Source organism: Rhinatrema bivittatum, chromosome 3 (assembly GCF_901001135.1).
Source record: "Rhinatrema bivittatum chromosome 3, aRhiBiv1.1, whole genome shotgun sequence".
Lineage (NCBI taxonomy): Eukaryota > Metazoa > Chordata > Amphibia > Gymnophiona > Rhinatrematidae > Rhinatrema > Rhinatrema bivittatum.
Window position 1 is genome coordinate 22,843,260 of NC_042617.1, and position 25,982 is coordinate 22,869,241.

At 42.4% G+C, this 25,982-nt stretch overlaps 1 protein-coding gene across 5 annotated transcripts in view; it reads right to left on the reverse strand.

Annotated features, from left to right (window-relative positions):
- RBKS (ribokinase) overlaps window positions 1–25,982 on the reverse strand; it is a 276,072-nt gene that overhangs the window by 210,361 nt on the left and 39,729 nt on the right. For all 5 annotated transcript variants that reach the window (XM_029592954.1, XM_029592953.1, XM_029592955.1 and 2 more), the window contains exons 2-3: window positions 21,366–21,498; window positions 188–251 (exon numbers count right to left, since the gene is read on the reverse strand). In XM_029592954.1, the coding sequence (XP_029448814.1) occupies window positions 188–251; window positions 21,366–21,498 (197 nt within the window). The remainder of the gene's footprint in view (window positions 1–187; window positions 252–21,365; window positions 21,499–25,982) is intronic.

Below are 25,982 nucleotides of genomic sequence, written 5' to 3' on the forward strand. Positions count from 1 at the left end.
CTCTCCCCCTCCCCCCTGAACCTCCCCTCGATCCTCAACAAATCCTAATCCATCCTGTGAATGCAAAAAGCTATGGGGGCAACAACAAGCCCAGTTGCTTCTGCCCTGCTGGCCGCCTCTAATCAAAACGGTGCTGGCTGTCCCCCCATGGTTCCCCTAAAATCAATAAAACAGTACGAAACATTACCTGTAGAAACATTGTTCTTGATGAAGTTTTCTACATAGTCACTGCCAAAGGAATCCTTCCCGACCTGTCCAACAGCAGTAAGGAACATTAGATCCTTTATGTGCAGCCCAAAGTGCCATTACACACATTGTCACTCTAAAAAAAGTGGGAATAACTTTACACTGCTCAAGTCTTACTGGTAATGCATGACAGAAATCTTTTCTAATAAGAAGGCAAATGATCATCAGGTGCTAAAAACCTGGCATGAGTTTTCAATTTGTTATGAGAAATTAGATGAATACAGGGATTTTCCCTCTCCATCTCGTGACACATCCACTGAGTGAACCAAGCTTGCCTAGAGTTAGAAAGGAGTGCCATTCCAAGTCTACCCCTAACACCCACTCAGACTTAGCCCTGTAAATACTCGGATGGTCCTGCCAAGCATTACCCAGGCCCGCCTATGCTTGTGTCCCTACACTGGCTATCTCCTAGTTTCAACTGGCCTTTTGGTAAGTATTCTGCTCGCAATTCATCGCCTCATGGTTTCTAGGAACACTGAGACCCCACACAACTCAAGGGTCACATAATTCCTAGAAATGCACCTATATAACAAACACACAAAAAATATGCTTGGATTGTCAATCAGTTACAAGGCAGAGCTAAAAAACTAAAATGTTTATTAACAAATAACAATAACAGTGAACAGAAAAAATATGCAATTTTCAGAGAACAACAGATATAATAAGGATTTATACAATTTATGCTAATTAGATATTTTTCACTGTATTTAGCCAACACCTGGGGAGGTTTAGGTTAGGCTGTCCTCACAAGGATATATAGAACTGGGACAGAGCCATGGCACAGATCTAATTCCTCTGCACTCCCTGCCAAAACTGAAATTCTAGATAATTCTGAGCTAAGTCACTCTGATGCTAGTACTGTACAACCAATGAAAGCTCAAGGCACTGGCTTCCTGGCCAATAGCAATAAAGAATATTGCATCATTACTTCACTGTGGAGACTTGGAGCCTCACTTTGAGGCACATGGCAAGTCAACCAGTTCAGTCTTAACTGCCATAAACTGTAGAACACAGTAGGAGTTAGACTGCCACCTGGCAGTCAGCTCAAGGAATGCAAGAGAAAGGAGGTCTTACTATGGAAACAAAAATATCTCAGTGAAAAACAGGAAATTTAAATAGGCACAAAGATCAGCATTTTGCCACAAAGGCTAATTCCTCTAGTGCAGAGGCTCTCACAAACAAATTGTTGGTGGCCTCAGGGTGTGGCTATGAACCTTTGCTGGTGACAGCTTTGACAATGTTTCCCTGACACCCTTACTTACTCCTATACCCTTCTGTCAAACTCAACCATCTCATCCCATTCCCAGGTACTCAATCACCCATTCTACCCTTGACACCCTTCTAAAGCGTTCATCCCTCCCCCTGACCCACTTCTGATGCACTCATCCATTCTATTATCCTTCTGGACATTCACCATCCCAGATCCTCTCCCTTTATGCACTCACAACCCTCTGAACCTTCTCCCCAAACACTCACCTAACTTTCTCAATGCACACAAACACCACTCCATCTTTATGATGCACTCATCCACTCTACCCCTAAACCTCTTCAAGTTCACCGAAATCTTCCACCCCTGATCCTTTCCCTGGATGCATCCACCCAACATCTCCTCCCCCCACCCCTCTGATGCATTCATCCAACCTCATGATGTTGCTCTACTCTCTTCTTGCAAACGGGTGATTAGGAATACTAGGGCAAGTAGGAAGGTAATGCATCGGGCCGTTCTGCTCAATTACTTCATTTTCCACCGCCGGACTGCTGATGACTGCCACTGTCTACCCGCCGGCTCCTTGCCTAGCCACTGCTGCTTCTGTGGTTCTGCAGGGCTCTGTGAGTTTCAGCCATATGTTCTTGCACTCCTACACTGAGCTCTCAAGAACAGTGGGGGAATGTGGGCACTGCATAGTTCAAGCTTACAGAGTTGTACAGTACCACAGAAACTGCAAGCAGCCAGGCAGGGAACCAGCAGGGGGCAGCTGGGCAGTCAGTGATGGTCAGCAAGATCCTGACAGCAGAAGTTAAGGCCATAAAAAAAAGCCATCGATAGCCACATTTGATAAACTCTGCTCTACTGCACAACTATCCAAACTTAGCCCAAACCCTGCTGGCGGCAGCCCAAATGTTTGATAGTAATGTGCCAGATCTTCAACCTTGTTTTATGCACGTACTGTAAGTGGCCTTTCGAAAAACAATTAGGGACTGTGTGTGTAAATGTATGCATGAACCCCCTATTTATTATCATTAGATTTATATTTCTCCTTTTGGACATTTCAAAGCGGATTACATTCAGGTACTGCGGGGTACTTCCCTGTCCCATGAGGGCTCACAATCTAACTTTGTACTTGAGGCAATGATGAATGGGGAAGGGACTTGCCCAAGGTCACAGGAAGTGTCAGAGGGATTCGAACCATAACTTCCCTGCTTTGCAGTCTGCTGCTCTAACCAGTAGGCTACTCCCCCACCCCTCTGTGAACTTTTACCCGCACTAGGACAAGGCGCTCCGAGGGCACAGAGTCGGATGGAGAAAGCAGTTACATACTTTTGAGTAAATTTTCAAAGGGGGTAACACGTGGAAAATTAGTATATATACATTGCATAAATAGCCTGTACTTGCATATATGCTATTTTATAAAGATTGAAAGTACATACATACTTTTGGTTTCGCATGCACATTTACTGGCACAAGAAAGGGTCGGGGGTCAAGAGGCATAAAAGTTGCTATTTTATAAGACATATTTGCACATAAAGCTAACTTATTCACATAATTTTACACCTGCTCATTGACTAACGTAATTGATATGTCTTGTTTGTAGCTTTTTGTGGAGGTCTGGATGAACTAGTGGGGGGGGGTTCAGGATGAAGTGCTAGGGGGTCTAGATGAACTGGAGACAGACTGGATGAACTGGCAGAGGTACCGGCAAACAGATCATTTCAAATAAGCGTGCAACAATTTATACATGCGTACGTTTTAAAATACCTGGTTTTACGAGTACATGTTCTACATTTTTATGCACCTAAAATATAAGCGCATATGTTTATAAAACAGGTAGGCTAAGTAATTGGTTTCATTGCAGTGGAAATCTATGCACGTTTTGAAACATACGCATATACATTTGGAGCATAATTATGCAGTATTTCATGGCAGTGGAAATATATACGTGCTTTCTGAAATATATATATATATATACTTTTGGAGCATAAATATGTGGTATTCTATAAACTGCGCAGCTCCTGCTATGCAGTTTATGAAAGACTAGGTTGTTTCTCCACATGTCCACTTCTGTGCGCACACGCGGTAATGCAAATAAGTTTGAAAGTTATCCTCATACTTTTGATTTTCGAAAGTACGTGCATAAATATACATGCAGAAAGTCACAGCAGATCTGCAGCAAGTGTAACATCTTGCGCATATATTTCAGTGCGTGCTGGGACAACCTGAGAATTTTCAAAAGTGGGCTTGTGTGTATATGTCTGCTTTGAAAATCTGGGCTGAAGTCTGCGGGTGTATTCCATGGGCTGTTTGAAAATTACTCTCTAAATGAGAATAAAAGTCCAGATTTAAGTTTCAGGCAGAACAAAAAAATAAAACCCAAACCACTGCAAGTCACTTTGCTTGCAGAGTTATGAAACAGCATTATCTCCTGCTCAAGGATTCGATTTCCTGCAACTTCAGGAACGGAGACAACAATTTCACAGAAAGAATTACGCAACCTAAACCTTGTGCAAAGTGCATCGTGGAACTTTTTTGCCTTATCCGTAACCTTAGCCCCGCAGTACACTCTGCACAGGTTTTTAACAGGTGCAGGAACGTACTTGCGGGCTTTCTGCATTTTTGCAAAATGTATTAACATCAATTGTAAATGTTTGGTGCTGTAATTATTTTATGTCTTTTTTTTTTTTTTTTTGCAGGTAAGGAGCCTTCCATATTGTATCAGCAGTTGTAACTGTAAAACAATATTAACGACAGAAAGAATACAGTCCAAGGCATATCTGCCCTGCAGCTGACGAATGACGCTCCAAGCTCCATAAGTGCAAAGCCGCAAGAAATGTGTAGCTGTTTTGCCCCAGCCTTTTAAAAATCATCATTTGAAGCTGATTTCTTAATGTTATTATGCGGTGCCTGACTACACAGTAACAACTTTTAAAAAGTTTTCTATTTTTTTAAATATTATTTATTTACTGTAAAAGGATTTTTTTTTTATCTGCACGTGTAGCAAAGTTCAAGGCAGAGTACAAGCGATAAAACATTCATAATACAAGTTATCAACAGATCAAACACATTATAACATGAAGAGCTCCTTTAGGGGGCAATTTTGAATCTCTGGGAGGGTCTTATAGCCCCGTGGGTACATTGTAGCAGCAGAACTGCAAACGAATTTTCAAAGGGAAAGACTACACGGGATTTTTTTTGGAAATGTGGCTTGCCGTGGAAACGAGGCTCCATTTTCGGCATGTACACATTGCCTCCTGGTTTGAAGCAAGTGCACATAATATCCATCGAAACGTATGCATGGGGTTTTTTTTTCTTAAATGAAAGCCCCACGCATAATCTGCATGTCCCAACCTTGCTTCTCCCCCTCTCGCTAGTAGTGCATGTGATGTTTATAGAGTGTGTATTTTTAACCCACTGACAGGTAGATTTTAAAAGCGTAACTTATGCAAAAAACGGCCGCGTGCAAGCAACGCAAATTTTAAGAACGCAAAGTCATACATGCATAACCCCTGAATTTTGCAAGGCTGACCATGACAACGCACGGCAAGTTATGGAGGTAACTTTACTACTGGCCCTGATGAGGCGCAAGTCTGGAGATTTTGACGCTGGGGGAAGGGAGAGAAGGGGGAGAGAGAGAGAGAGAGAGACTGTTTTAAAGGGCCAATCTGACACTCTCCATATATCCCACTGTAAGAGGGGCATGTTCAACTCAGGGTGGGTTTTGGGGAGGGGGGGGCAGCGTTACAAGGGTCTACAGACCTTTGTGCCCTAGGCAAAACAATGTAACACTGCTCTCCCCAAAACCCACCCTGAGTTGAACATGCCCTCTTACAGTGAGATATATAGAGAGTGTTAGATTGGCCCTTAAAAAGAATCTCTCTCCCCCCCAGCCAGTCACTTGTGAATACGCACGTAAAAGCTCCAACACATACGCGCGGCGGGGATGTTTTAAACGGCCTACGTATACTTGCATGCACGATATAAAATCGAGCTTACTTTTGCTGCCATGCCCAATATGCGTGTTTATGGGCATACGCGCGCACCTCTTAAAATGTACTGGTGAGTGTGGGGTTGGAGGGAAGGATTTCTAAATGGGGTCTTCCCATGGATAGACCCCCCCCCCATAGTTCATTTCCTGTGAGCTAGAGAGAAAGTGAATAAAATACAATTCTTTGGCTTAAATGTAAGAAATTCTTCAGAAATGTAAGGCTTGATCCATACGTACATAAGGAGGGCTAATGATTCTCAGGGTTTATGAATTGCAAATTTAGGGGTTTATTTTTCAGGCAATTAGGTGTATTTGGTGCTTACTAAAAATAGATATTTATTAGGGTTTTCATGACACAGGTTAAAATATTTGGCACATTTTAGGTGGATTCGGTTTAATATCGATTTAATTTAAAATATTTACATGCTGTGGTGCATGGTGTGTGAATGTGGCTAGGGTGGGGGTGGCAGGGCTGTGAGGAATGGGTGTATGGGAGTGGCATGATGTGTGTGTGTGTGTGTGTGTGTGGCTTCAGGACTGGAGCTCCCCTCCACAATGCACTTCCCCATCCTATTCTGGTTCCCCTTTCACTCCCCCTGCCCACTGCACTTCTCCTCCCGGTCTACTCCCCCTCCCTTCCCTGCTCATATCTCCAGCCAGCGGGGTTTGGGCTCTGCCGGCCCGCTCTCCTCCTATGCAGCACATTTTCTTCTGTGGGCCCACTCCGATGATGTCATCCAGCCGCAGCAGACCGCCTGTTCTTGACTGCAGCGGCTGGATGACATCATCGGAATGCCTCCATGGTAGGCCTATTTTTAGGTTTTTCCAGTTAAAACAAAAAAACTCAGTTTCCTCATCGGGGGGTGTTTTATCGTAGTTTATCAGTTTTAACCGAAAATCAGAAACCCAAAACATTAGAAATGCCATCCTATTAGTACTATTTATTTTCAAAGCACTGCTAGAACTATCTACAATCCGGTGGGTTGATGGACCCGAGGCAGCATGGATTCACCAGGGAAGGTCCTGTCAGACATATCTAGTTGTTTTTTTTTTATCTTAAATAATTTAAAGCAGCAGTACTCCCCATAGTCCTCAAAAGAGCAATTTTCTTGTTTCTTGTCTCTATTCCTTACTCTGTTTGTCTTGTTTCCAGGCTGCCTTCAAAGATATTTTGTTATATTTTAGTTCAATTTTTGCTAATAAATTTGTGACACTTTTATCAGGGCCCTGCCCCACTTTTAAAATTGTCCTCCTGAAGGTGATTTACTATGGATGTATTAAGCTGATACTAGCAATACTTCTGATAAGTACTGAATCTGAAGGGAAGTGAAGAGTAAGTGCTTACTCGGAACTACAGGTAAGGAAGGAGTGTGCATTGTATGGGTACAGAAAAGGAGGCACAAGGAGATTCAAGCAAGTTTGTACATGAGAAAGTCAGGTGCAAGGGAGCCTTGTAGACAGGAATCCTTAAAACCATTCTCACAAAGGCGATCCTGCCTGTTAGGGACCAGGAATTTTAATAAAGTGTGTTGTACTTGTATAAGTTTTCTCAATTATTGAATGATCTCCTACAAAATATGTATTATATTAAATCCCCGCTATTGAATATGTTTTGGTTCAGTAAATGTATTTTAACTCCTCCTTAATGTAGAAGTCCGGTATGGATAGGCACTTAAATTTATTTGTACTCTTCAGGGCAGGAACCCAGGCTAGCTGTACTACTTGCCTTCTCTCCCAGGATGTAGGATCAATAGACTTGGGGATGAAAGGAGTCCTCTCGGTTCCCAGTGCGGGGTGGCTAACTCTCTTTAGGTATCCCTGGGAGAGGGGTACTTTTCTGTTCGCTGTGCGCTGAGTGCCAAACAACCACGCTGGAGACACTGTGTTAATGTCCAAAAAATAATAATTCTTTACTGAAGACAATAAATGGGAAAAGGTGCAACTCTTTGATCCACAGCAGCACAATGAAATAGTTTGTTACAATGTTCTCACAAATCTGTGCAGGAATATCTCAGGTCAGCCAAGGGAATTCCTATTATCCAAGGCTTGGAAAAAAATAGGTTCCTCAGGTGGGCAGAGAGTCCTTTGAATGGACAGAAGCAGCTCTTCCAACTGGCAAGAATACTCTATTTCTGTCTCTGCACAGAAAGATAAATCTTTCTCTCCCCACGGTTGATTGAAGCACTGGATGGGTGGCTTCACTGATGTTAGGCTTTGCTCTTTACTCACAATTAGTTGACTGAACCCTTCTTTGATCTTACTGTAGTCCTCCGATCTCTTCTTTGAATCCCTGGTGGGAGGGATCCCTTGGAGCAGGAATTTCTGTGTTCCAAATCAGGCAGCAAGGATGGTCAAAAAACTTCCTCCTGGATGTTGAATTTATAATCTTTTCAAAACTGAGAATAACAGTGGAGTGATTCCTTACAGCAGGCCACTGTCACTCCCTTCCTCACCCAGGCTACTGGCGAGCAGGTCTTCCCTAACCTGCCCAGGCCCAGATACAGGACTCCCCGTTCCCTGGGCCCAGGAGCTGAATAAGGCTCCAGCAAGGCCCCCACCACTCAAAAGCTTAAATTCCACAAAAATGCACTTGGAGAGAATCTCCCACCAGGCAGCAGAAACCCTCCTGACCCTGGCCAGGACCACCAAACAGGGTTTGCTCAGCTAAACCGGCTAGGTCTGAAAAATAACAAAAACCAAGCTCCTCTCTACCTCTGAACACTATTCACAACTCATAGGACTGCCTCTCGAGCTGTGGCAAGGGCGTGGTTATATTCTGTTACAAGTGGGACGGCCATTCCAGACTCCACAGAAGGGGGGTCTGCATTTGAGTGGATCCTCCCATTACCCATCCTACTTTAGCTACTGGACTGATACTAAACACCTCCGGATTTACTGGTAACCCGATAATACTGTAACTCGGGCATGTTATCTGGAGGAACAACTCTTGCGTAAAAAGTGGTCTTTTCAGCAACAATGAGTCCTGTTCCTTAAAGCCATGAAGACATTCTTTCCCCCATTCAGGAATGGAACCCATCTGCTAGTCCCAGCTAGACCTCCTCTATAGTCAGGACACAGGAGAGACGTTACATGCGGAAAGCACTAGTTGAGGATAAATGGACTTTCGTGGAGTTGGATTGTAAGCCAGATTCCAACTAGTGCCAAAGGTATTCCAGCAGTTTTTGTGAGGGCAAATGAATACATTCAGTGGCATGCTCCCACACCAGATGGAGAATCTTTTCATCTGGATTCCTGTAATCAACGGGAGGGACTTGAAACATCACGCTAGACATCATGAATCTGCCAGCCTTTACATGCAGAACACGATCTGGGGTTGTTTTGCGAGATTATATTTGCAAGGTACATAATTTTATATGGTTTGCTAAGGTAATCTCCATAATAATAATAATAATATTATTATACTTGTACTTTTTGTAGTGCTACTGGACATACTCTTTCCACCATCCATAGATAGTCCATCATATTTGCCTTGACTAGCAAGGGAGGAATGAGATAAAAATAAAAACTACACATAAGGAAGTGTAAAGTTGGCAAAAAGTCAAGAACCGTGAAGAAAACGGAGGCCCAGAAAAGTGCGCCTTCTAGTCAAACGGCAAGAAGAAACTGAGGGCAGTTTGTCCCAATGGGCTTTAACCATTGGGAAGTTTAGACAAAATTCTAGGGCTTGACAAAAGCGCCTCCAATGTGATCGCATTACAGCACACATGACCTTATCAGCGTGATCGAAATAGGATTAAAGCATCTTTGGAAAATATGTTAAAGAAAAAAACACATTTCAGTTTCCTGACACCAGAGGGCTGATTATAAAGGAAGACACGCTGCATACTGAAGAGAACAAGTTCTCTGCTTTATCACAGTTTGGTATATTTGAAACAGAAAATAGCTCATCGGTCACATCGTATAGATTCGTTTGAATACACATTGTTTGGCTGCTCTTTTATACAGTCACCAGGATGCAAGCATACAGGATTATAATCACATGCAGAAAGAAATAGCTGTGCCTTCAGTTCCTTGGAACTGAAACATCTGCTTTACTTAGGATATGCAAACTTTTTTTTTTTTTTTTTTTTTTTTTTGCAACTTTTGATTCTGTTTGGAAAGTTATTTTGGCTACTTACATTGCTGTGTGCATGCATGCAGCCTTTTTTTTTGGTGTTTTCCCTAAGCAACAATATTTCCACACAGTATTTTTGGTACAATTTGGAGCATTTGCTGGAACTTTATCTTACTGGTACATGCTTAGATGTAATGATCCTTATTACTGAATGGCAATGAAAAGCAAAGGATAAATACAATGAGATGGATAGTGGAGTCTCCTAAGATGTTTCTTTGCTTAACTGTACAGAACTTCAGTGATCTGAGATTTCCTCCGTTCCAAAACCATAAATAGTCCCCAGACAATGTGGCAGGCTAGCTTTTGTTGAGGAATCTGTATAAATAGTTTTACGATGTCTCCAGCAGGTCACACCAGCCATGGAATTTTAGGCAGGATAAACAGGGCTTCCAGGAAAGGCCCCCTCCACCTCTTGCACTGGACCACCTCCAGATCAATTAGGAGGTGCAGTTCAGAGAAAAGAGTTTCATAAAACTTGGCCAGCAAGAGTTAAAACAAAAGGCTCTGAAAGCCAAGGCATGTAATTAAAGCAATCTAGATTTCAAAGTTTGTATAAAGCAAGTTGTGTATTTACAGGCAAACTACTTTTCTCTATATATCTGATCTGTAGATCATGATGCAGATTTAACAATGGTTTTTAAAAGCCCTCCATTGTGGTGGAGTTAATATTAACCTCCAGGTATGCACATTCATTTCAAGTGAAATGCAAAAATCCCAAGAATGACTTGATTTTTGGTTTGGTGGTGGTTAGCCAAACCGACTGACTGCAGTCCCCTGAAAAAATCTGAATCCTTTTTGGCTCATTTGGTTTGGTCCCATTAAAGTCTAGGGGGAAAACAAAGCAATACATTTTTTTATACTCCAAGCCAGACAGAGCAGAGCAGGTTGGGGTTGGGATACAGAAGGAGCAGAACTAATCATGTTTCAGCATCTTTTCAACCAAGCAATCCCAGCTGGCAGTTGCATGTCCCGACTTCATGTTTAGTTGAAAATGAAACTAAGAGCAGTTTGAGTAGTGACCATTTTGTTTTCAATCATTCTCTGTTGGATGTCAGAGAGAGAAGACAGAGATTCTGAAGCACCTTGTTTCAAACATCAGAGTTAAATAAAAGCTTATAAAAACTATTTAGTTGAATTTGCATAAGAAAGCAAAATATGCTGCTAGATTCACTTACTGACACTGTGCCTAGCTGTGGTTTGGGGAGAAAGTCTATAATCTCTGTGAAACTGTGAAACTGTGAAATTGTGTATCATCAGGGTGACCTTCAACTATAGATGGCACTGTACCAGTGGTTGCAGAAAAGATACAGCCAGAGAGATTGTCTGGGTTTTTTTTTTAATAGCATGTGCAGTGTTTCTGTTCTGCAGTGACTTAGAGGCAATCTCTTGTTTTTTCTGTATCAAAGATTCTGTGAAGGGTAGCTGCGGATATCATATTTTATAACATGTGTGCGTTGCCGCGTGCATGTTATAAAATTGGCGCGTCCATGTGCGCGCGCCGAGAACTGCGTGCACATGGATGCGTGTGTGGGTTTAAAATCAACCCCAGTGTTTGACAACGTACTGATTCTTATGTGTGTGTCTCTTGCATTGTTTGACTTATTTTCAGAAAGGATAACTTTCAAAGATCTCCGCACTGCCCCATATACTATAGTATTTTATAATCTGTGTGTATCTGGCCCACACAGTTTATAAATTATGCATATATCTGCCCCATACATACAGGCATGTGTTTCAGTACGCGTGAATATTTGTAATGCATTGAAGGTGCAAACATCCTCTATCTATTTTATAAATATATGCACAATATTTTATGGACATGACAAAATGTAATGTGTATGTATACAACCCTGATTTACATGTAGAAATAGGTATATTAGAGACATGACAGCAGAAAAAGACCATATGGCCTATCTAGTCTGCCCATTTTTCTAATTTATCTGTCCCTTATAATTCCCATCACTCTCTCAGAGATCCCTGCATGTGTACTTGAAATCACCACTTTGTTGATCCCTTCACCAATTCACCCACCCCATCTACAGTTCACTGAGACCCTCCTACTTCACCTTGAACTTCCTCCAGTTCACCCAGACCTCCCACCCAAAAACAGCAGATGAACCTGAAATCCAATGCGCTGGTTAATTAGCAGGTGTAAAATTGCTCAAATAAGTTTCCTAATGTAGTAACGTAAATCTCTTATAAAACTACAACTTATGTGCGAACCTCTTGGTTCCACCCCAGAAGGTCCCTAGGCTACCCCTTTTTTTTGCACAGGTAAATGCGTGTGTGAAACCAAAAATACACTTATACTTTTGATGCTTATAAAATAGCATGTAAGCAAACAGAAGCTACTTATGCGCATATACGCTCATTTTACACATGTAATTCCTTAAAAAATTAATTCGTTAACTATACATAGTCACTCAGTCAGCATCATCAGTTCATTCACTATGCTCCGTTTGTGACTGATCTGCTGTCTGGGTGTCCCCACACTAGGGTGTACAAACATTTAACACTGAAAGCCCTACCCACTAGTGATCTATTTTAATAAATTCCATCATGTTACTGGCATCTTGAGGCAAATGTGGCAAAGGGAGAGGAAGAGGAAACGCTCTTTTTCCAGTCAGCCCCGGGGCCAGCATAAGTAGCAGTGGCGATGATGTGAGGTATAAGATGGGGACCAGGAGTCCTCCCTACCAAGCTCAGACCCCAGCCAGGGATAGGGCTGTCTTGGAAGGTCAATGAGCAGCCGCCTGCGCCCATCTCCACTGTTAATATAGCGCCGGGGCAGAGAAAGGCAGACTCACTGGAGGGTTGCAGTGGCAGTAGGTGAGCACTAGAACTAAGAGAACATCAGCCAAAACCAGTACAGTGCTCTCTGTCCCGTCCAGACCAGTGTCTGCAGCAGATCCTTGCAGAACCTACTGATTCAGACGAATCATGGGAGAGACTTGAAGAATTATAGGAAGGGGGATATTAGAAGTCTAGTTGCTGAAGAAGGTTTGGGGAGCCTAGTGACTAGTATGATATCTGGTGAGCAACCTAAGGCTAAGATCACCTTCCCGGAACAGTGGGCATTTGAGAGTGTGAGAGAGACCCCTGGTTTTTCCACCTTCTGATTTGCCCTCAATTCCAGATGCAGCACCCAAGGATCCAGAGAGGTGATCCCACAAGAAATCAGAGGTGTGGATGCGCTTTACATGAATGCAGGATCAGCATTCACTGGTGAAAGGCCATCAGTAGAGAGAAGTTGCTGGGCCACCTTTCAAACAGTAATATGTGCCATCATTTGCAAAAACAACACTCATTAGTGTCAGTTTCAGGGAAGGTTGGTACTAGTCTGGGGACCCTACCCTCGACTCAAAGCAGCAGCAGAAGCAGGACAACAAGAGTGAAGAGGAAGTCCACCTCCTAAGCTGATACCACCCCCCCCCCAGCACTCTTCCTCCAGTGAGGCAATAGGCCATCAGCCACCACCACCACCATCCCCATGTCAGCTGCAAGTTACCATGGAACAGATGGGATGGTGTTCTACATCCCGGACCTGGGGCAAGAGGCAGACGGCATCAGAGGTGGTGACATGGACCATCAGGGAGATGACTGCTCTGGATGACCAGCCCCTAGAGGTGGTTGAGAATGTTGATTTAATCAGCTGCTGCATGTCTTAGCCACAAATAACAAGGTTCCCTTCAGGACAACATTTAGTAGGTGGGTGATCCCTACCCTGTATACGTAGTGCTATGTTCAGATGCAGGCACAGCATCCATTTCACCAGTGACATCTGGACCAGCTAGAATGCCTGCCTCTTTGATGGCACACTGATGGTGGTTTAGTTTAGCTTTAATTTATTCAGTTCTCTTCATATACTGTCTTCCTTCATTAAACCAAAGGTCATATCCCTCACCCAGCTGGATCCTTAGATGCTGGCCACCCTATATGACCTTTGGGTTAAAGGGAGTATCATGCTCCAGTCCTACAATCCGACTTACTAGAAGGAGAAACTATGGCTAGAGTGTAAGAATGGCAGTGTCAGAGGCAGAGGGGAAGCAGAGGAAGAAAGATTGGGCTCCCCATGCAGTAATGTCAGCATCTACAGCACCGTGAAAGCTACAACTTCCTCTCCATCTTAATCTTTACCCATCATTTCCTTTTCTGCCTGGCTAATGAATGGGTATTCTCATTGGCAGGGGACTTCCTGAGCCCATATCATTCATGGCTGGCACCAGCATTGGTGAAAAAGTTGGTCTTCCTTAAGACAACTCAGAAAATTGCTTTACCCAAACTTAATAAAACAAACACACATTTATAAATTGTAATGTTGGCATCAAACTTGGAACTCCAGCTTTTGTTTGTGTCAGAGAAAGCCACAAAGTGTCATCATTTGCCTGTCCTTTGAAAAAACAATTTTTTAAAAACTTAGGGCTAGATTTTTAAACCTGCGCGAGTGCATCCATGTGCGTGCGCTACCCAGCGCGCACACATGGACATGCGATTTTATAACATGCGCGCGCATGTTTTTTTGCGATTAGAACAGAGACAGTATACACCGTGGCAGTGCAGCAAGAAAACCATCAGAAACAATCTGTCATATGAGACTGATTCTACAGACATTATAAGATTGACTACATACAGCCCCTGAGGCAGCCCCAATGTGGGGGCGAAACTCAGCCTGAGTCGGGCTTGCCTAAAAGAAATACGTCTCCATAAATAAAAGTTTCTAATTGGTCATTCTTGGCTTTTAATCCACTTCGTTGCCCTCACGGCTTTTTTAGACAGCCTTCCTTGTTGCTTCGTTGGTCCATCACAAAAACTTAGAGCACTAGTGCAAGCGCAGAGACTGAACCCCTGGCAAGCCTGCTGGTCATTATTTTTTAATCAGTTTGACTTCAAGCTGTGGTACTATCCTGCTGAGAAGAACTGACGATCTGATGCCCTCTCACATTCCTTTGATACTGAGGGCTCTCTAGAATTTCCACACCATATCATTGACCCTGCGAAGATTAAGGTTGCTGCCATATTTATAGCTCCTCCTGGGAAGACTGTAGTTCTCCGGCGCCTATGAGAGAAGGTTCTTCAGTGGGCGCATGACTCCCACTTGGCGGGACACTCAAGTATCACCAAATCTTGGAATTGTTCGACAATACAAGTGGCCTCAGATGAAGACCAACGTGAAACATTACGTAGAGTCTTGTTCCTTGTGTGCCATGAATAAGTGTGTGCAAGCATGATCTTGGGGATTGTACAGCTACTGCCAGCCCCCAGACTCATTTCATCACTGACTTTCCCCTTTCTGGCAGTAATACCACTATATGGGTGATAGTGAATAGATTTTCCAAGATGGCTCATTTCACGCCCATTCCAGGTCTCTCATCTGTACCTGAACTAGCTAAACTCTTTGTCCAACACATCTTCCAGTGCACAGGCTCCCTCTTCACATTCTCTCAGACCAGGGGGGTTCAGTTCACAGCCCACTACTGGAAACGCTTGTGCAGGAAGTTTGGAATTACTTTGGATTTCACCTCAGATTACCATCCCCAGAGCAATGGACAAACTGAGAGTCTAAATCAGAGTTTCAAGGCCTTTCTACGAGCCTAAGTGAACCAATGGCAGGATAACTGGGCCTCCCTCCTCCCATGGGCCGAATTCTCCCATAACCACTTGAACCGTTCCACAGGGTCATCAACCTTCCACATCGTGTTCGGGTGCCATCCCCGTACCCCCCAAGACCTGTTCCAATCTCTGACGCTTGCCCAGCAGCTAACCAGATGGAACAGGAACTCCAGGAAATGTGGCGGAAGACACACCATCACCTAGAGCAAGCGGCAGAGCATTTTTAAAAACACACATACAAGAAACACCACCCAGCAGCTCAAATTCACCCAGGAAGTTTAGTTTGGCTCAGCACTAAAAATCTACGATTGAAGATGCCATCTCTGAAATTCACACTGCTGTTCGTGGGTCCATTCCCCACTGAATAATAATTGGGCTCTGTGGTTTACAAGCTCAAACTAACAGCGTTTTTACAAATTCATGATTTTTCCACATCTCACTATTCAAAACTGCCATTCTCTCTTGAGGCCGCCCCTCCAGACCTCTGAAGTGGCTATGGAAAAGGACACTCAATTCAGGATCCAGGAGATTTTAGATTCCTGAAGAGTCCGAAACCAGTTGCAGTATCTTATATCCTGGAAGAACTATGGACTCGAAGAGAATACTTGGGAACCAGTCTCCAACCTGCAAGCCCCCCAACTCATATCTGAATTCCGCTGGAGATTCCCCGGGAATCTCATGCCCAGAAGACAGGGGAGAAGACTTTGGAGGTGGGGTACTGTTAGGTACATGGGTCGTGGGATAGCCCGCAAGCCACTGTACTCACCGTGACACTGCCAAGAGCAGCATAAGATGCCATCAACACGCTCCCGTGGCCGGGCCGCTGCCATCTCCTCCATACTGCCAAGCTGCTCCTGTTCTGGAACCTTCTTAGGTGCATGTGCGTGCATATGTACGCATTATGGGGTAATATATGGTATATGGTAATATGCATGTGCGTGCATATGTATGCATTATGGGGTAGATTTTAAAAGGTGCACAAGGACGTACATGTGCGCGCACTATCCGGCGCTTGCACATGTACATCCAATTTTATAACTTGCGCACGTGCAAGTTATAAAATCAGGGGTCAGCATGCGCAAGGGGGTGCACAATTGTGCATCTTGTGCGCGTCGAGCCTGCGCCGAGCTGCGGCTGCCTTCCCCCATTCCCTCCCAGGGAGCGGTCTCGGAGGGAACTTCCCTTCCCCCTCACCCCATCTTCCCTTCCCCTACCTCCCCCGCCCTTTCCCCCCGCCCTTTTTCTTTTTCTTGTTTCAAAACTTACTTCAGACAACTGCCGGCGCCCGATCCCCCGCACAGCGGCAAATGACCGCTGTGCCAGGAGCCTCTGACCCCGCCCCTGCCATGCCCCTCCCCGCCCCTTTAGTAAAGCCCCGGGACTTACACGCGTCCCGGAGCTTTATGCGCGTTGCCGGGCCTTTTGAAAATTGAGCTGGCGCGCGTAACCTTTTGAAAATCCGGCCCTATATGGGCCCATGGTGAGAAATGCTGACCGGCCTATTTAAACAAGGGCCTCACAGCACTTTCCTTGCCTCAGCAATAGGTCTCTTGCCTAACAGTACATGTTGCGTCCATGTTCCTGGTTCCTGTTCTCCTGCCTTCCTGAATCCAGCCTTGTCTTGCCCAACCTTGTCTTCCAGCCTTGCAGTCCAGCCTCACTTCTCCAGCTCTTCTGTCCATCTTGTCTAGTGTCCTCTGTGTGTCTTCATCCACCCTTGGCCTGACTCTCTGGAGTTTGACCTCTTGCTTGGACCTGACCATGACTGTTAGCCCCCTGCCCTGACCCTGACCTGTCTCTGACTTCATTAGTTTCCTGTCTGCCCTGATTCCAATGTATCTTTGGACTCTAGTTCTCTTCACCGCTCTAGGGACACAGCTAAGTCCTGCAGGCCTCAAGGGCTAAACCTGCGGGGCATGCGGCTGGTATATGTGAAGCTCCAGGCTGTCCCACTACAGGGCACGTTCATCATCTGCCAGCCTGGGCCTTGTGGGTTTGCCCTCAAGGCTGCGTCAACTACGCCGCAGCACAAAGGGCTCACGCACCCGCTACCCTTCACAGATTGATATGAAATATGTCCTCATATAAATTTGATGTTATTGCTCAATATCCAATGATCTGGAACATTTCCAAATAGCATTTAATATCTGAAGCTAATTTCAATTATTTCAAGTACATTTTAGCGAAGCTAATATTGTTGGATTAAATGTATCTGATGCCTGGCATTATTTTTATATATTAAAGATGTTGGTGTGAAATGATCACAAGTTTGTTTGCAGCTCATGAGGACATATTATATTATATATATATAAAAGATAGATTAAATTTAAGTTTTTTCAAAGAACTGGCAAGTGATGACATTCTGTAGTGTCGCCCTGGATAAGGGGAGTCCCCCTACAGGAGCCATACAGGGCTCTCTGCCAGAGCAGGGGAGGTACTTACCCCCTGACCAGTCACTTCCCCCTTGGGTTGAGTCCACTGGTTCTAGTGGCTGGCAGAACCTTCCTGGAATAGTACACAGCAGGATGTAGTCAGGCAAGCAGCAGTCTTCACCTGACCAGCCACCTCCCCCTTAGGTTGGGTCTGTGGGTTCTGGTGGCCAGTAGGCCTTCTAGAGGCAGCGAACTGAGTAAGGAACAGGGACTCACTGGAACTCACTGGAACAGGGAGATCCAGTGATCATGGATGTAAACCGACATATTCAAAAACGTTACAGTTTTTTTTATTTTGAGTAACTGTAAATTCCAAATTAGAATCGCTAGTATTCAACATATCCAAAAATAACTGTAACTCCTCCTGATTACCCTGCCAAATGAAGAACAAGTCGTCAATATACCTCTTCCAGGTAATAATCATGACAATTGGACAATGACAGTCGTGAGCAAACTACAGCGCGTGCGAGAAATTTGAAGAGATATAAGAAATAAATTGTCTCTATATTTATGTGAATTATATTTGTTGTAAAATAATATAAAATGGTGAAATGTATTTTTGGGGTCACAATGTTTAAAAGATTCACATTTTAAAAGGTTTTTAGTATGGTGTGAATGGGAATGGATGTGTGTAATAGATTTTATTGTCTAGGTAGAGTGAGGAGTGTTATATGTATTAATAAAGTTTGTATACAATTTGGCATAGGTGTGAAATATTCTCTTGGTATTGTATGAAGAGACCAGACAAGGCAGACAGGCAGGTAAGAAGCCTAAACAAGACAGATGGAGCAGGGCAAGGTATACAGGAAAGGGTCCAAGAACAATGAGCAAGGGCAACAGATGTACAGGGACAAGACAGGACAATACAAGAAGGCCTAAACAGGCCATGCTGGAACAAGGCGAGGCAAGAAGTCCACATAAGAACTAGGCAAGGCAAGAAGGCCACAAGGAAACACGGCAAGGCAAGATGGCCACACTGTGGCAAGAATAAGTGTTATGTTGGCCAAAGCAAGGAGCCTAAGTGGTCCATGAGGAGGCCTCAACGGAAGTACCTTGATGAGTCATGCAGCGTTCAAGACAGCAGCTAGTGCAGGTGAGGGGCTCAGTGAAGAACCCCTGTTGGCAGGGGAACTGCCTAGCAGCCAGGTTTGTTACATGTAGTTTTATCCTGCATCAACAAAAATTGGAGTCCCATGTTTGATGCCAACATTAGAATTTATAAATGTGTTTGTTGCATTAAATTTCGGTAAAGCAAGTACACTCTACTTACTATTTGAGCTAGTTATAGTGTGGTGAAGTGGACGCTCCTTGTTTATTAGGTCTTCCTTAAAGCTAAACCTTCCTTTGCTTGGTTTTCAGGATAACCATAATGAATATGCATGAGATATATTTTAATATGTTTTCATGCACTACCCCCACTGTATCTCATGCATATTCATTATGGATATCCTGAAAACCAGGCCTGTTTGTGGCTCTTGAGGGCTGGAATTGGTCAGTCATGAAGCAATCTCTCTCATTCAGGCCAATACAGTAAGGTCGTGGGAAAACGGACACTGAGTGTTGAGCGCCCACTTTCCTAATGCACGCCCGGCCACCTCGCACCTCGCCATCACCTTGCACTTATGTGGATAAGTGCAAGGTGATGCATATAGGGAAAAATAACCCATGCTATAATTACACAATGTTGGGTTCCATATTAGGTGCTACAACCCAAGAAAGAGATCTAGGTGTCATAGTGGATAACACATTGAAATCGTCGGTGCAGTGTGCTGCGGCAGTCAAAAAAGCAAACAGAATGTTGGGAATTATTAGAAAAGGAATGATGAATAAAACGGAAAATGTCATAATGCCTCTGTATCGCTCCATGGTGAGACCGCACCTTGAATACTGTGTACAATTCTGGTCGCCGCATCTCAAAAAAGATATAATTGCGATGGAAAAGGTACAGAGAAGGGCTACCAAAATGATAAGGGGAATGGAACAGCTCCCCTATGAGGAAAGGCTAAAGAGGTTAGGACTTTTCAGCTTGGAGAAGAGACGACTGAGGGGGGATATGATAGAGGTGTTTAAAATCATGAGAGGTCTAGAACGGGTAGATGTGAATCGGTTATTTACTCTTTCGGATAGTAGAAAGACTAGGGGGCACTCCATGAAGTTAGCATGGGGCACATTTAAAACTAATCGGAGAAAGTTCTTTTTTACTCAACGCACAATTAAACTCTGGAATTTGTTGCCAGAGAATGTGGTTCGTGCAGTTAGTGTAGCTGGGTTTAAAAAAGGATTGGATAAGTTCTTGGAGGAGAAGTCCATGTAACCATTGCCATTAGGATTGGTTACATGGAATAGACTTAGTTTTTGGGTACTTGCCAGGTTCTTATGGCCTGGATTGGCCACTGTTGGAAACAGGATGCTGGGCTTGATGGACCCTTGGTCTGACCCAGTATGGCATTTTCTTATGTTCTTATGTTCTCTCCTGGGCGCACGACACCGTATTTAAATGAGGGGTCGCGCTAAAAAGGAGGTGCTAGGAATAGCGTGCCCCTAGTGCCTCCTTAGCAGCGGATGCCCAGGAGAAGTGGCTGTCAGTGGGTTAGGAAAACGGAAGCTTGTAAAAACTGAGCATCCGTTTTCCTAACCTGACCTGCCGACACACTTTGAAAAAAAATTTTTTTTTTAAACCTTCTGGTTCCTCCGATTTAATATCGCCATGATATTAAGTCGGAGGATGTACAGGAAAGCAGTATTTTCTGCTTTTCTGTACACTTTTTCGGGCTGCTCAGAAATTAACGCCTACTCTTGGGCAGGCGCTAATTTTTGAGCATAAAATGGGCGGATCCGGTGCACATTTTTATTTACTGTATCCCAGGCGAATAGCTAATAGCGCCTCATCAACATGCATTTGCACATGATGAGCGCTATTAGTTTGGGGGGGGTTTGTAGGTGCTTTTTGGAAGCGCTAAACCCCGTATTGTATAAGGGGTTGTGGACTCATGTCCAAAATGCGCATCCAACCAGGGTTAAACAGTACGCTCAGCTGAGCGCACTTTGGCGTATCGGCCTGATTGTTTCTTTGTCACAAGTCAACATTTACACTGTATTTATAAACAGACATTTGTGGAAACCCTGCCACCAAGAACAGAGGAGTAAAATAACTGTATACTGTATATTTATGTAAATACTTATTCCCCTCAAAGTAGAAGGAGATGTTTTTGGGGACCTCAACCAAGTGATTTATGTTTTATTTGTGTTGCCAACCAGAGTGAAAAGTGAGTGTGATCCCCCAATGAAGAGCCTTGAGGATAAATTTTCCACATCAAAGGACAAGAAACCTTGCGCTCGTCTCATTTTAAAGAACAAACCAGGATCTACGCTGATTTTGTTCAAACCCTGCCGGCAGGTTAAAATGCCAGTAAGTGGCAAATAAAAATATTCATGCTTAAAATCAACAACTATTTTTAACCATGGTATTTGATAAAGTGTGTAGCACTTTTCCTGTGTCTATTGAAACCAACTTTTTATTTTCACAATGGACTTGCTGTTCTCAGCCCAAGCTATGCTGACTTCATGTCCTGTCCGCAGGAACTGGAAAGAATTATGGCAAAAGATGAAACGGCCGAGCCTTATATCCAGCACTCCCTCGCGCTTGCCAACCTTCCAAACCCAGGAATAATCCTATTTAAAAAAAAAAACGAGGGCACAAGAGGAGAAGCAGTGTCACAGCAGACTAAAATTAATATTTACCTTGCAAATCATTGACACCTTGGCCCCAAGTCGAGCTGCCTGGATGCACTGGTTGGCTCCTTTCCCCCCAAATCCAATAAAAAACTTGTGCCCATGTATCGTTTCTCCAATGTTTGGCAGACGAGCAGTAAGACTATTAGAACAAGAAAAAAAAAAAAATAAAACATCTAAATAATTGGGAAAGGGATGAACTGTTCTAAACAGATGAATCTTAAAATGAAAGAAAGAATGACAGAAGATTTGGTATCTGGAATTTACATAATTTTGCACTAGCATTTAGCCTTCAGATTGCTTCTCAAAGCACACCAGGATTATTGGCATTCTGTTTGTGAAAAGCAAGGAAAGAATGCTAACATTTGTGCGGACACCAAACCAATCAGTTCATTTATTCTCCTTTGAGGACAGTTGGGCTCCTGCAGGATTTGACTGCTATAAAAAGTACTATATTAAGGATGATACTGGCGGCTGAGGGACCCTAGAATCACTGAACAGACTCAATGGCATAACAGAAAAGCAGAACCTCTGTAGGCAGCAGGTTGGCAAGCAATGCAAAATTCAATCCTTTGGCAGACTACAGGCAGATTCTGTGGCAAGAATTAACAAATTCTGCAGCAGTTTTTAAGATTCTGCAGCAAATTTGCATAATGTTTCAGATCACTCATTATGCACAAGAAAAGTACATTTTAATTTAAAACCTTTCACATTGTGTGTAAATAATATTCAAACTTGTGTATATACAAATGATACAAAATTTACCATGTACATACAATTATTTAATAATGAAAATCCACTTTTTTCTTGAATTAAAACAGTGCGACCATCATTTTTATATTTTCTTGGGAAAGCACTTATCTTTTTTCTGACTATATGTTTATGTCTGCTGAAGCTGCACTCAGGATCAGCAGAACTTGTCATACCACATCGCAAATAACTGGAATTAATACGTTACCACAAAATCTCATTTTATAAAAAATGTGATGTCAAAACTACTCCACTAATATTGATAATAGATGTATTACAGTACTCATAATCCACAGGTGCAAAATCATTGAATCAACTTGGCACTGAATTTTTTTCTAACAGTCTCCCATATATTCACATTTTAAGTTATCTATGCACTATGATAACGCCATATATATATCTATATCTATATATATATATATATCTATATCTATATATATATATATATATAGATATATATATATATATATATATATAGTGTCACCCAAAAAACAGTCTCCCATATATTCACATTTTAAGTTATCTATGCACTATGATAACGCCATATATATATATATATATAGTGTCACCCAAAAAACCATCTCTCCCGATCATAAATTATGCAGAATATGACTTCTCGATTAATTCTAAGACTAAAAATCCATGATTTTATCATCTTGCTCTTGATAAACTTTATTGGCTCCCAATCTGAGCATGAATTTTGTTTACAATTGGTCTTTAAAGCCATTAATGGATCAGGTCCAACTTATCTAGCAGATCGTTTGGAACGTTATGTTCCTAAATGCTCATTAGGCTCTTCTCAGGAAATCTGACTTACCTTTCCTGCTCTTTCAGACTTTAGTTTGAAGGAAACTAAAATGTGGGCTCTCTCTAACATTGGCATTATTCTTTGTAATTGATTGCCAAAAAATGTCAGAGACATAACATACCATCTAATCTTAAGAAAACAATTGCAAAGCTTGGTTAGACCACTCTGTCGTAGTAAGTAGGCAGAAAGACATTAACTTTGGGCGAACTTTCTCCCTTATATTAAGAAGATTTATAAAACTGTGTTTTATATTTTTGTCTGCTGTTATGATTTATTTGTAATATTACTCTTTTACATTTACATGTTTTATGTGCTGTAATTAATATTTTTATTTGTTCACCACTTTGTCTTTCTGAATGGTTGATGTAAAAATGTAAAACATAAATAAATTAATACGTTTTTATAAATTTTATGTCCACAAAATTAACTGCGTAAGACCCTACTGAATTGCACCAATGCTACTAATATACGTAACATTTAAAATACTTCTGAATAAGATTTACTGAATTTCAGCCATGAATAGCCAAGTCTTCAAACATTCATTGCCAAACTGCATGTCTCATACAGGTGGCTGTGAAACCATAAAGACAATTCAACACCAGACAAATTTGACATGCTTATTAATGTTCAAAGACATGGGCACAGGGTAGAAAAGGGCAATGTATAGATTCAAATAGAAATACAAATAGAAAGGATGCCACTGATATTAATATCCACATGTGAAAGGTGACTAGTCAATGCACGAGAAGTTAAATTTGCCCACTATTCAAGATAATGTGACTATTCAACAAAACTTAGAGCTTATGAAAAATAAAATCTCAAATGTCTCCAGACTGTTACACTCAATGGATATGTTTAAAAAGTATATGATGGGCATTTGTAAGATGTTTTACCTCCGCTAAATAGTGTTCTATCTTCCGAACAAGAAGCGAACAGTGAGACAAACCAGGAACAATGACCAGGCCCAGATTTCACTGGATGACCTGGACTTGAAAGGCCTCTTGGAAAAATCTGTAGAGGAAGATACCATCTGAGCCACCCTCATGATTACATTTTTTTTTTGAGTCTGCTAAAAATAAAAAATCTTTTTCCTGATGTTTGTAAACTGATGCAGAGTAGGCAGAAATAATTTCTGTAGATTTGTCAAAGAGGAGGGAGAATTCTTGCATTATCCACGTAAAAGTATGATAAAGTACTAGATTGTAAGACGTCTTTTTTGACCCTAAACACCTATGGAGTTTTCATGTCTCTGAGATTGCTGATCCAGCTGTGAATGTGACCTAATATCCTGGGTATAAATGCACTGCTCTCTTTAAGTTGTGGCATGCGGAACACTGATTCTAGCTTTTTTGGGTGGTATTTTTCTTATAATCTTTTTAAATATATCTTTTCCCTTTCTTTCAGTTTTGAAAGTCCCATTTTTCTTGCAGTGTGCTGACTTAGGAACTTGATGGGGAACATGTAGAAATTACTTTTAAAGTTATACTTTACTATGTTTCCTATATGATTGTTTATGTATGCCCATCCCATTACGTCTGTACTTGTTGATTAGATGTAAATTCTAAAAACAGCAAAAATATATTTAAAAAGTGAACTGAAATTTAAAACTAAATCACAGTGGTGACTGCAGTATTTATGCACAGTCATATTATTTAAAGTAGTTCACCTTATAAGTAGGAATCTGAATGTCCGTTGCTTAAAGAAGTCCTCGACAATGCTATGATAAATGCCTATTTCACACAAAATAGAAGTGAAAGTATGAGTGGGACTGCAAGGTGGAGCAAGAAGTTACATAGTCATTTGTTCCTGCTGTCTCAGTAGGTGCAAAAAGCCATCAGATTGGGTTTCTGGGCCGGTCACATGGCTCAGGCTATAGTGCCATGTGCAGCAGCGCAGGTAATGGCTTGGAGTCTCCTCTCCAATGAGCCCAGCAGGTGTGTCATAGAGGTGACATCCTAGAGGCCAAGTATATTTAAGACAAAAGGCTGCTGCTAGTGCAGCAATCCCTGCCAGTCAAAGAGCACAGTGGTTCGCAGTCTTTCATGACTACTGTACCCCTTTCCGGACTATGAAAGAAAGAAACACACAACTGTGATGGCAGAAAAAGACTAAATGGCCTAGTCTGTCTATCCACACTAATTACTCAGCTCTACAATCCCTACTACTCCTTCAGAGATCCCCTATGTTTATCCCATGCTTTCTTGAGTCCATATAATGTCCTTGTCGCCACTGTGATCCCTGGAAGCCTGTTGTCTGAAGTTTGACGCTTCCAGGAGAAACAGAAGGTGCTGTGGCAAGCGGTGGGGACACTCGAAAGCTCAAGTTTACATTGCTCGTGTAGGCCTTACTGGGTATCTACTATGGTTTTTGGTTTATTTGGTTTTTATAAACCGTCACATCAGTAATAAAACAATCACAACGGTGTACAATTAATAAAATCGAAATACAATAATATAATAAAATACAAATAATAATAGCTAAATAACAACTAAAATATCGGTAAATTAGAATTAATCTAAAACTGCTCTAAGACATTGTTAAATCGGTGAATAAAATATACAGAGTTAAGAAAATAAGCTGAAATTAAATTAAAATAATAAATTAAAGTTAGAATCAAAGAAATTTAGAATATGAAACTTGTTGATTAATTATCATGACTTCGTATAGGCGCATGTAAATAGCCATGTCTTTAAATTGGTTTTAAATTTCTTGATATCTGTTTGCAGTCGTAAATGAGGTGGTAAAGTAGTCCTTCAGGATAGGGAGAGTAAAGTATGTGGTTTGGTTGTAGGTTCTGTTATGCTGAGGCTTATGAACCCTTGGGCCGACGGGAGGATGGAATACCTTGGGATAATGGTCCGTAGGTTCTCCCGTCGGGTGGCGAGGCAGGAACAGAAGACGTGACCAGCTGACCCTCAGCACAGGAGACAGAGGCGACTGTGAAGGCAGACGAAGAGTTGAGAGGTGACGAAAGGAACTGTGTCTTTGCCACTGGAAGTCCGCAGTCCCCCCAGGAGGAGCCCGTAAGTACCCGGACCGCTGGGACTTAGGTGGACCTTTGAGAGGTC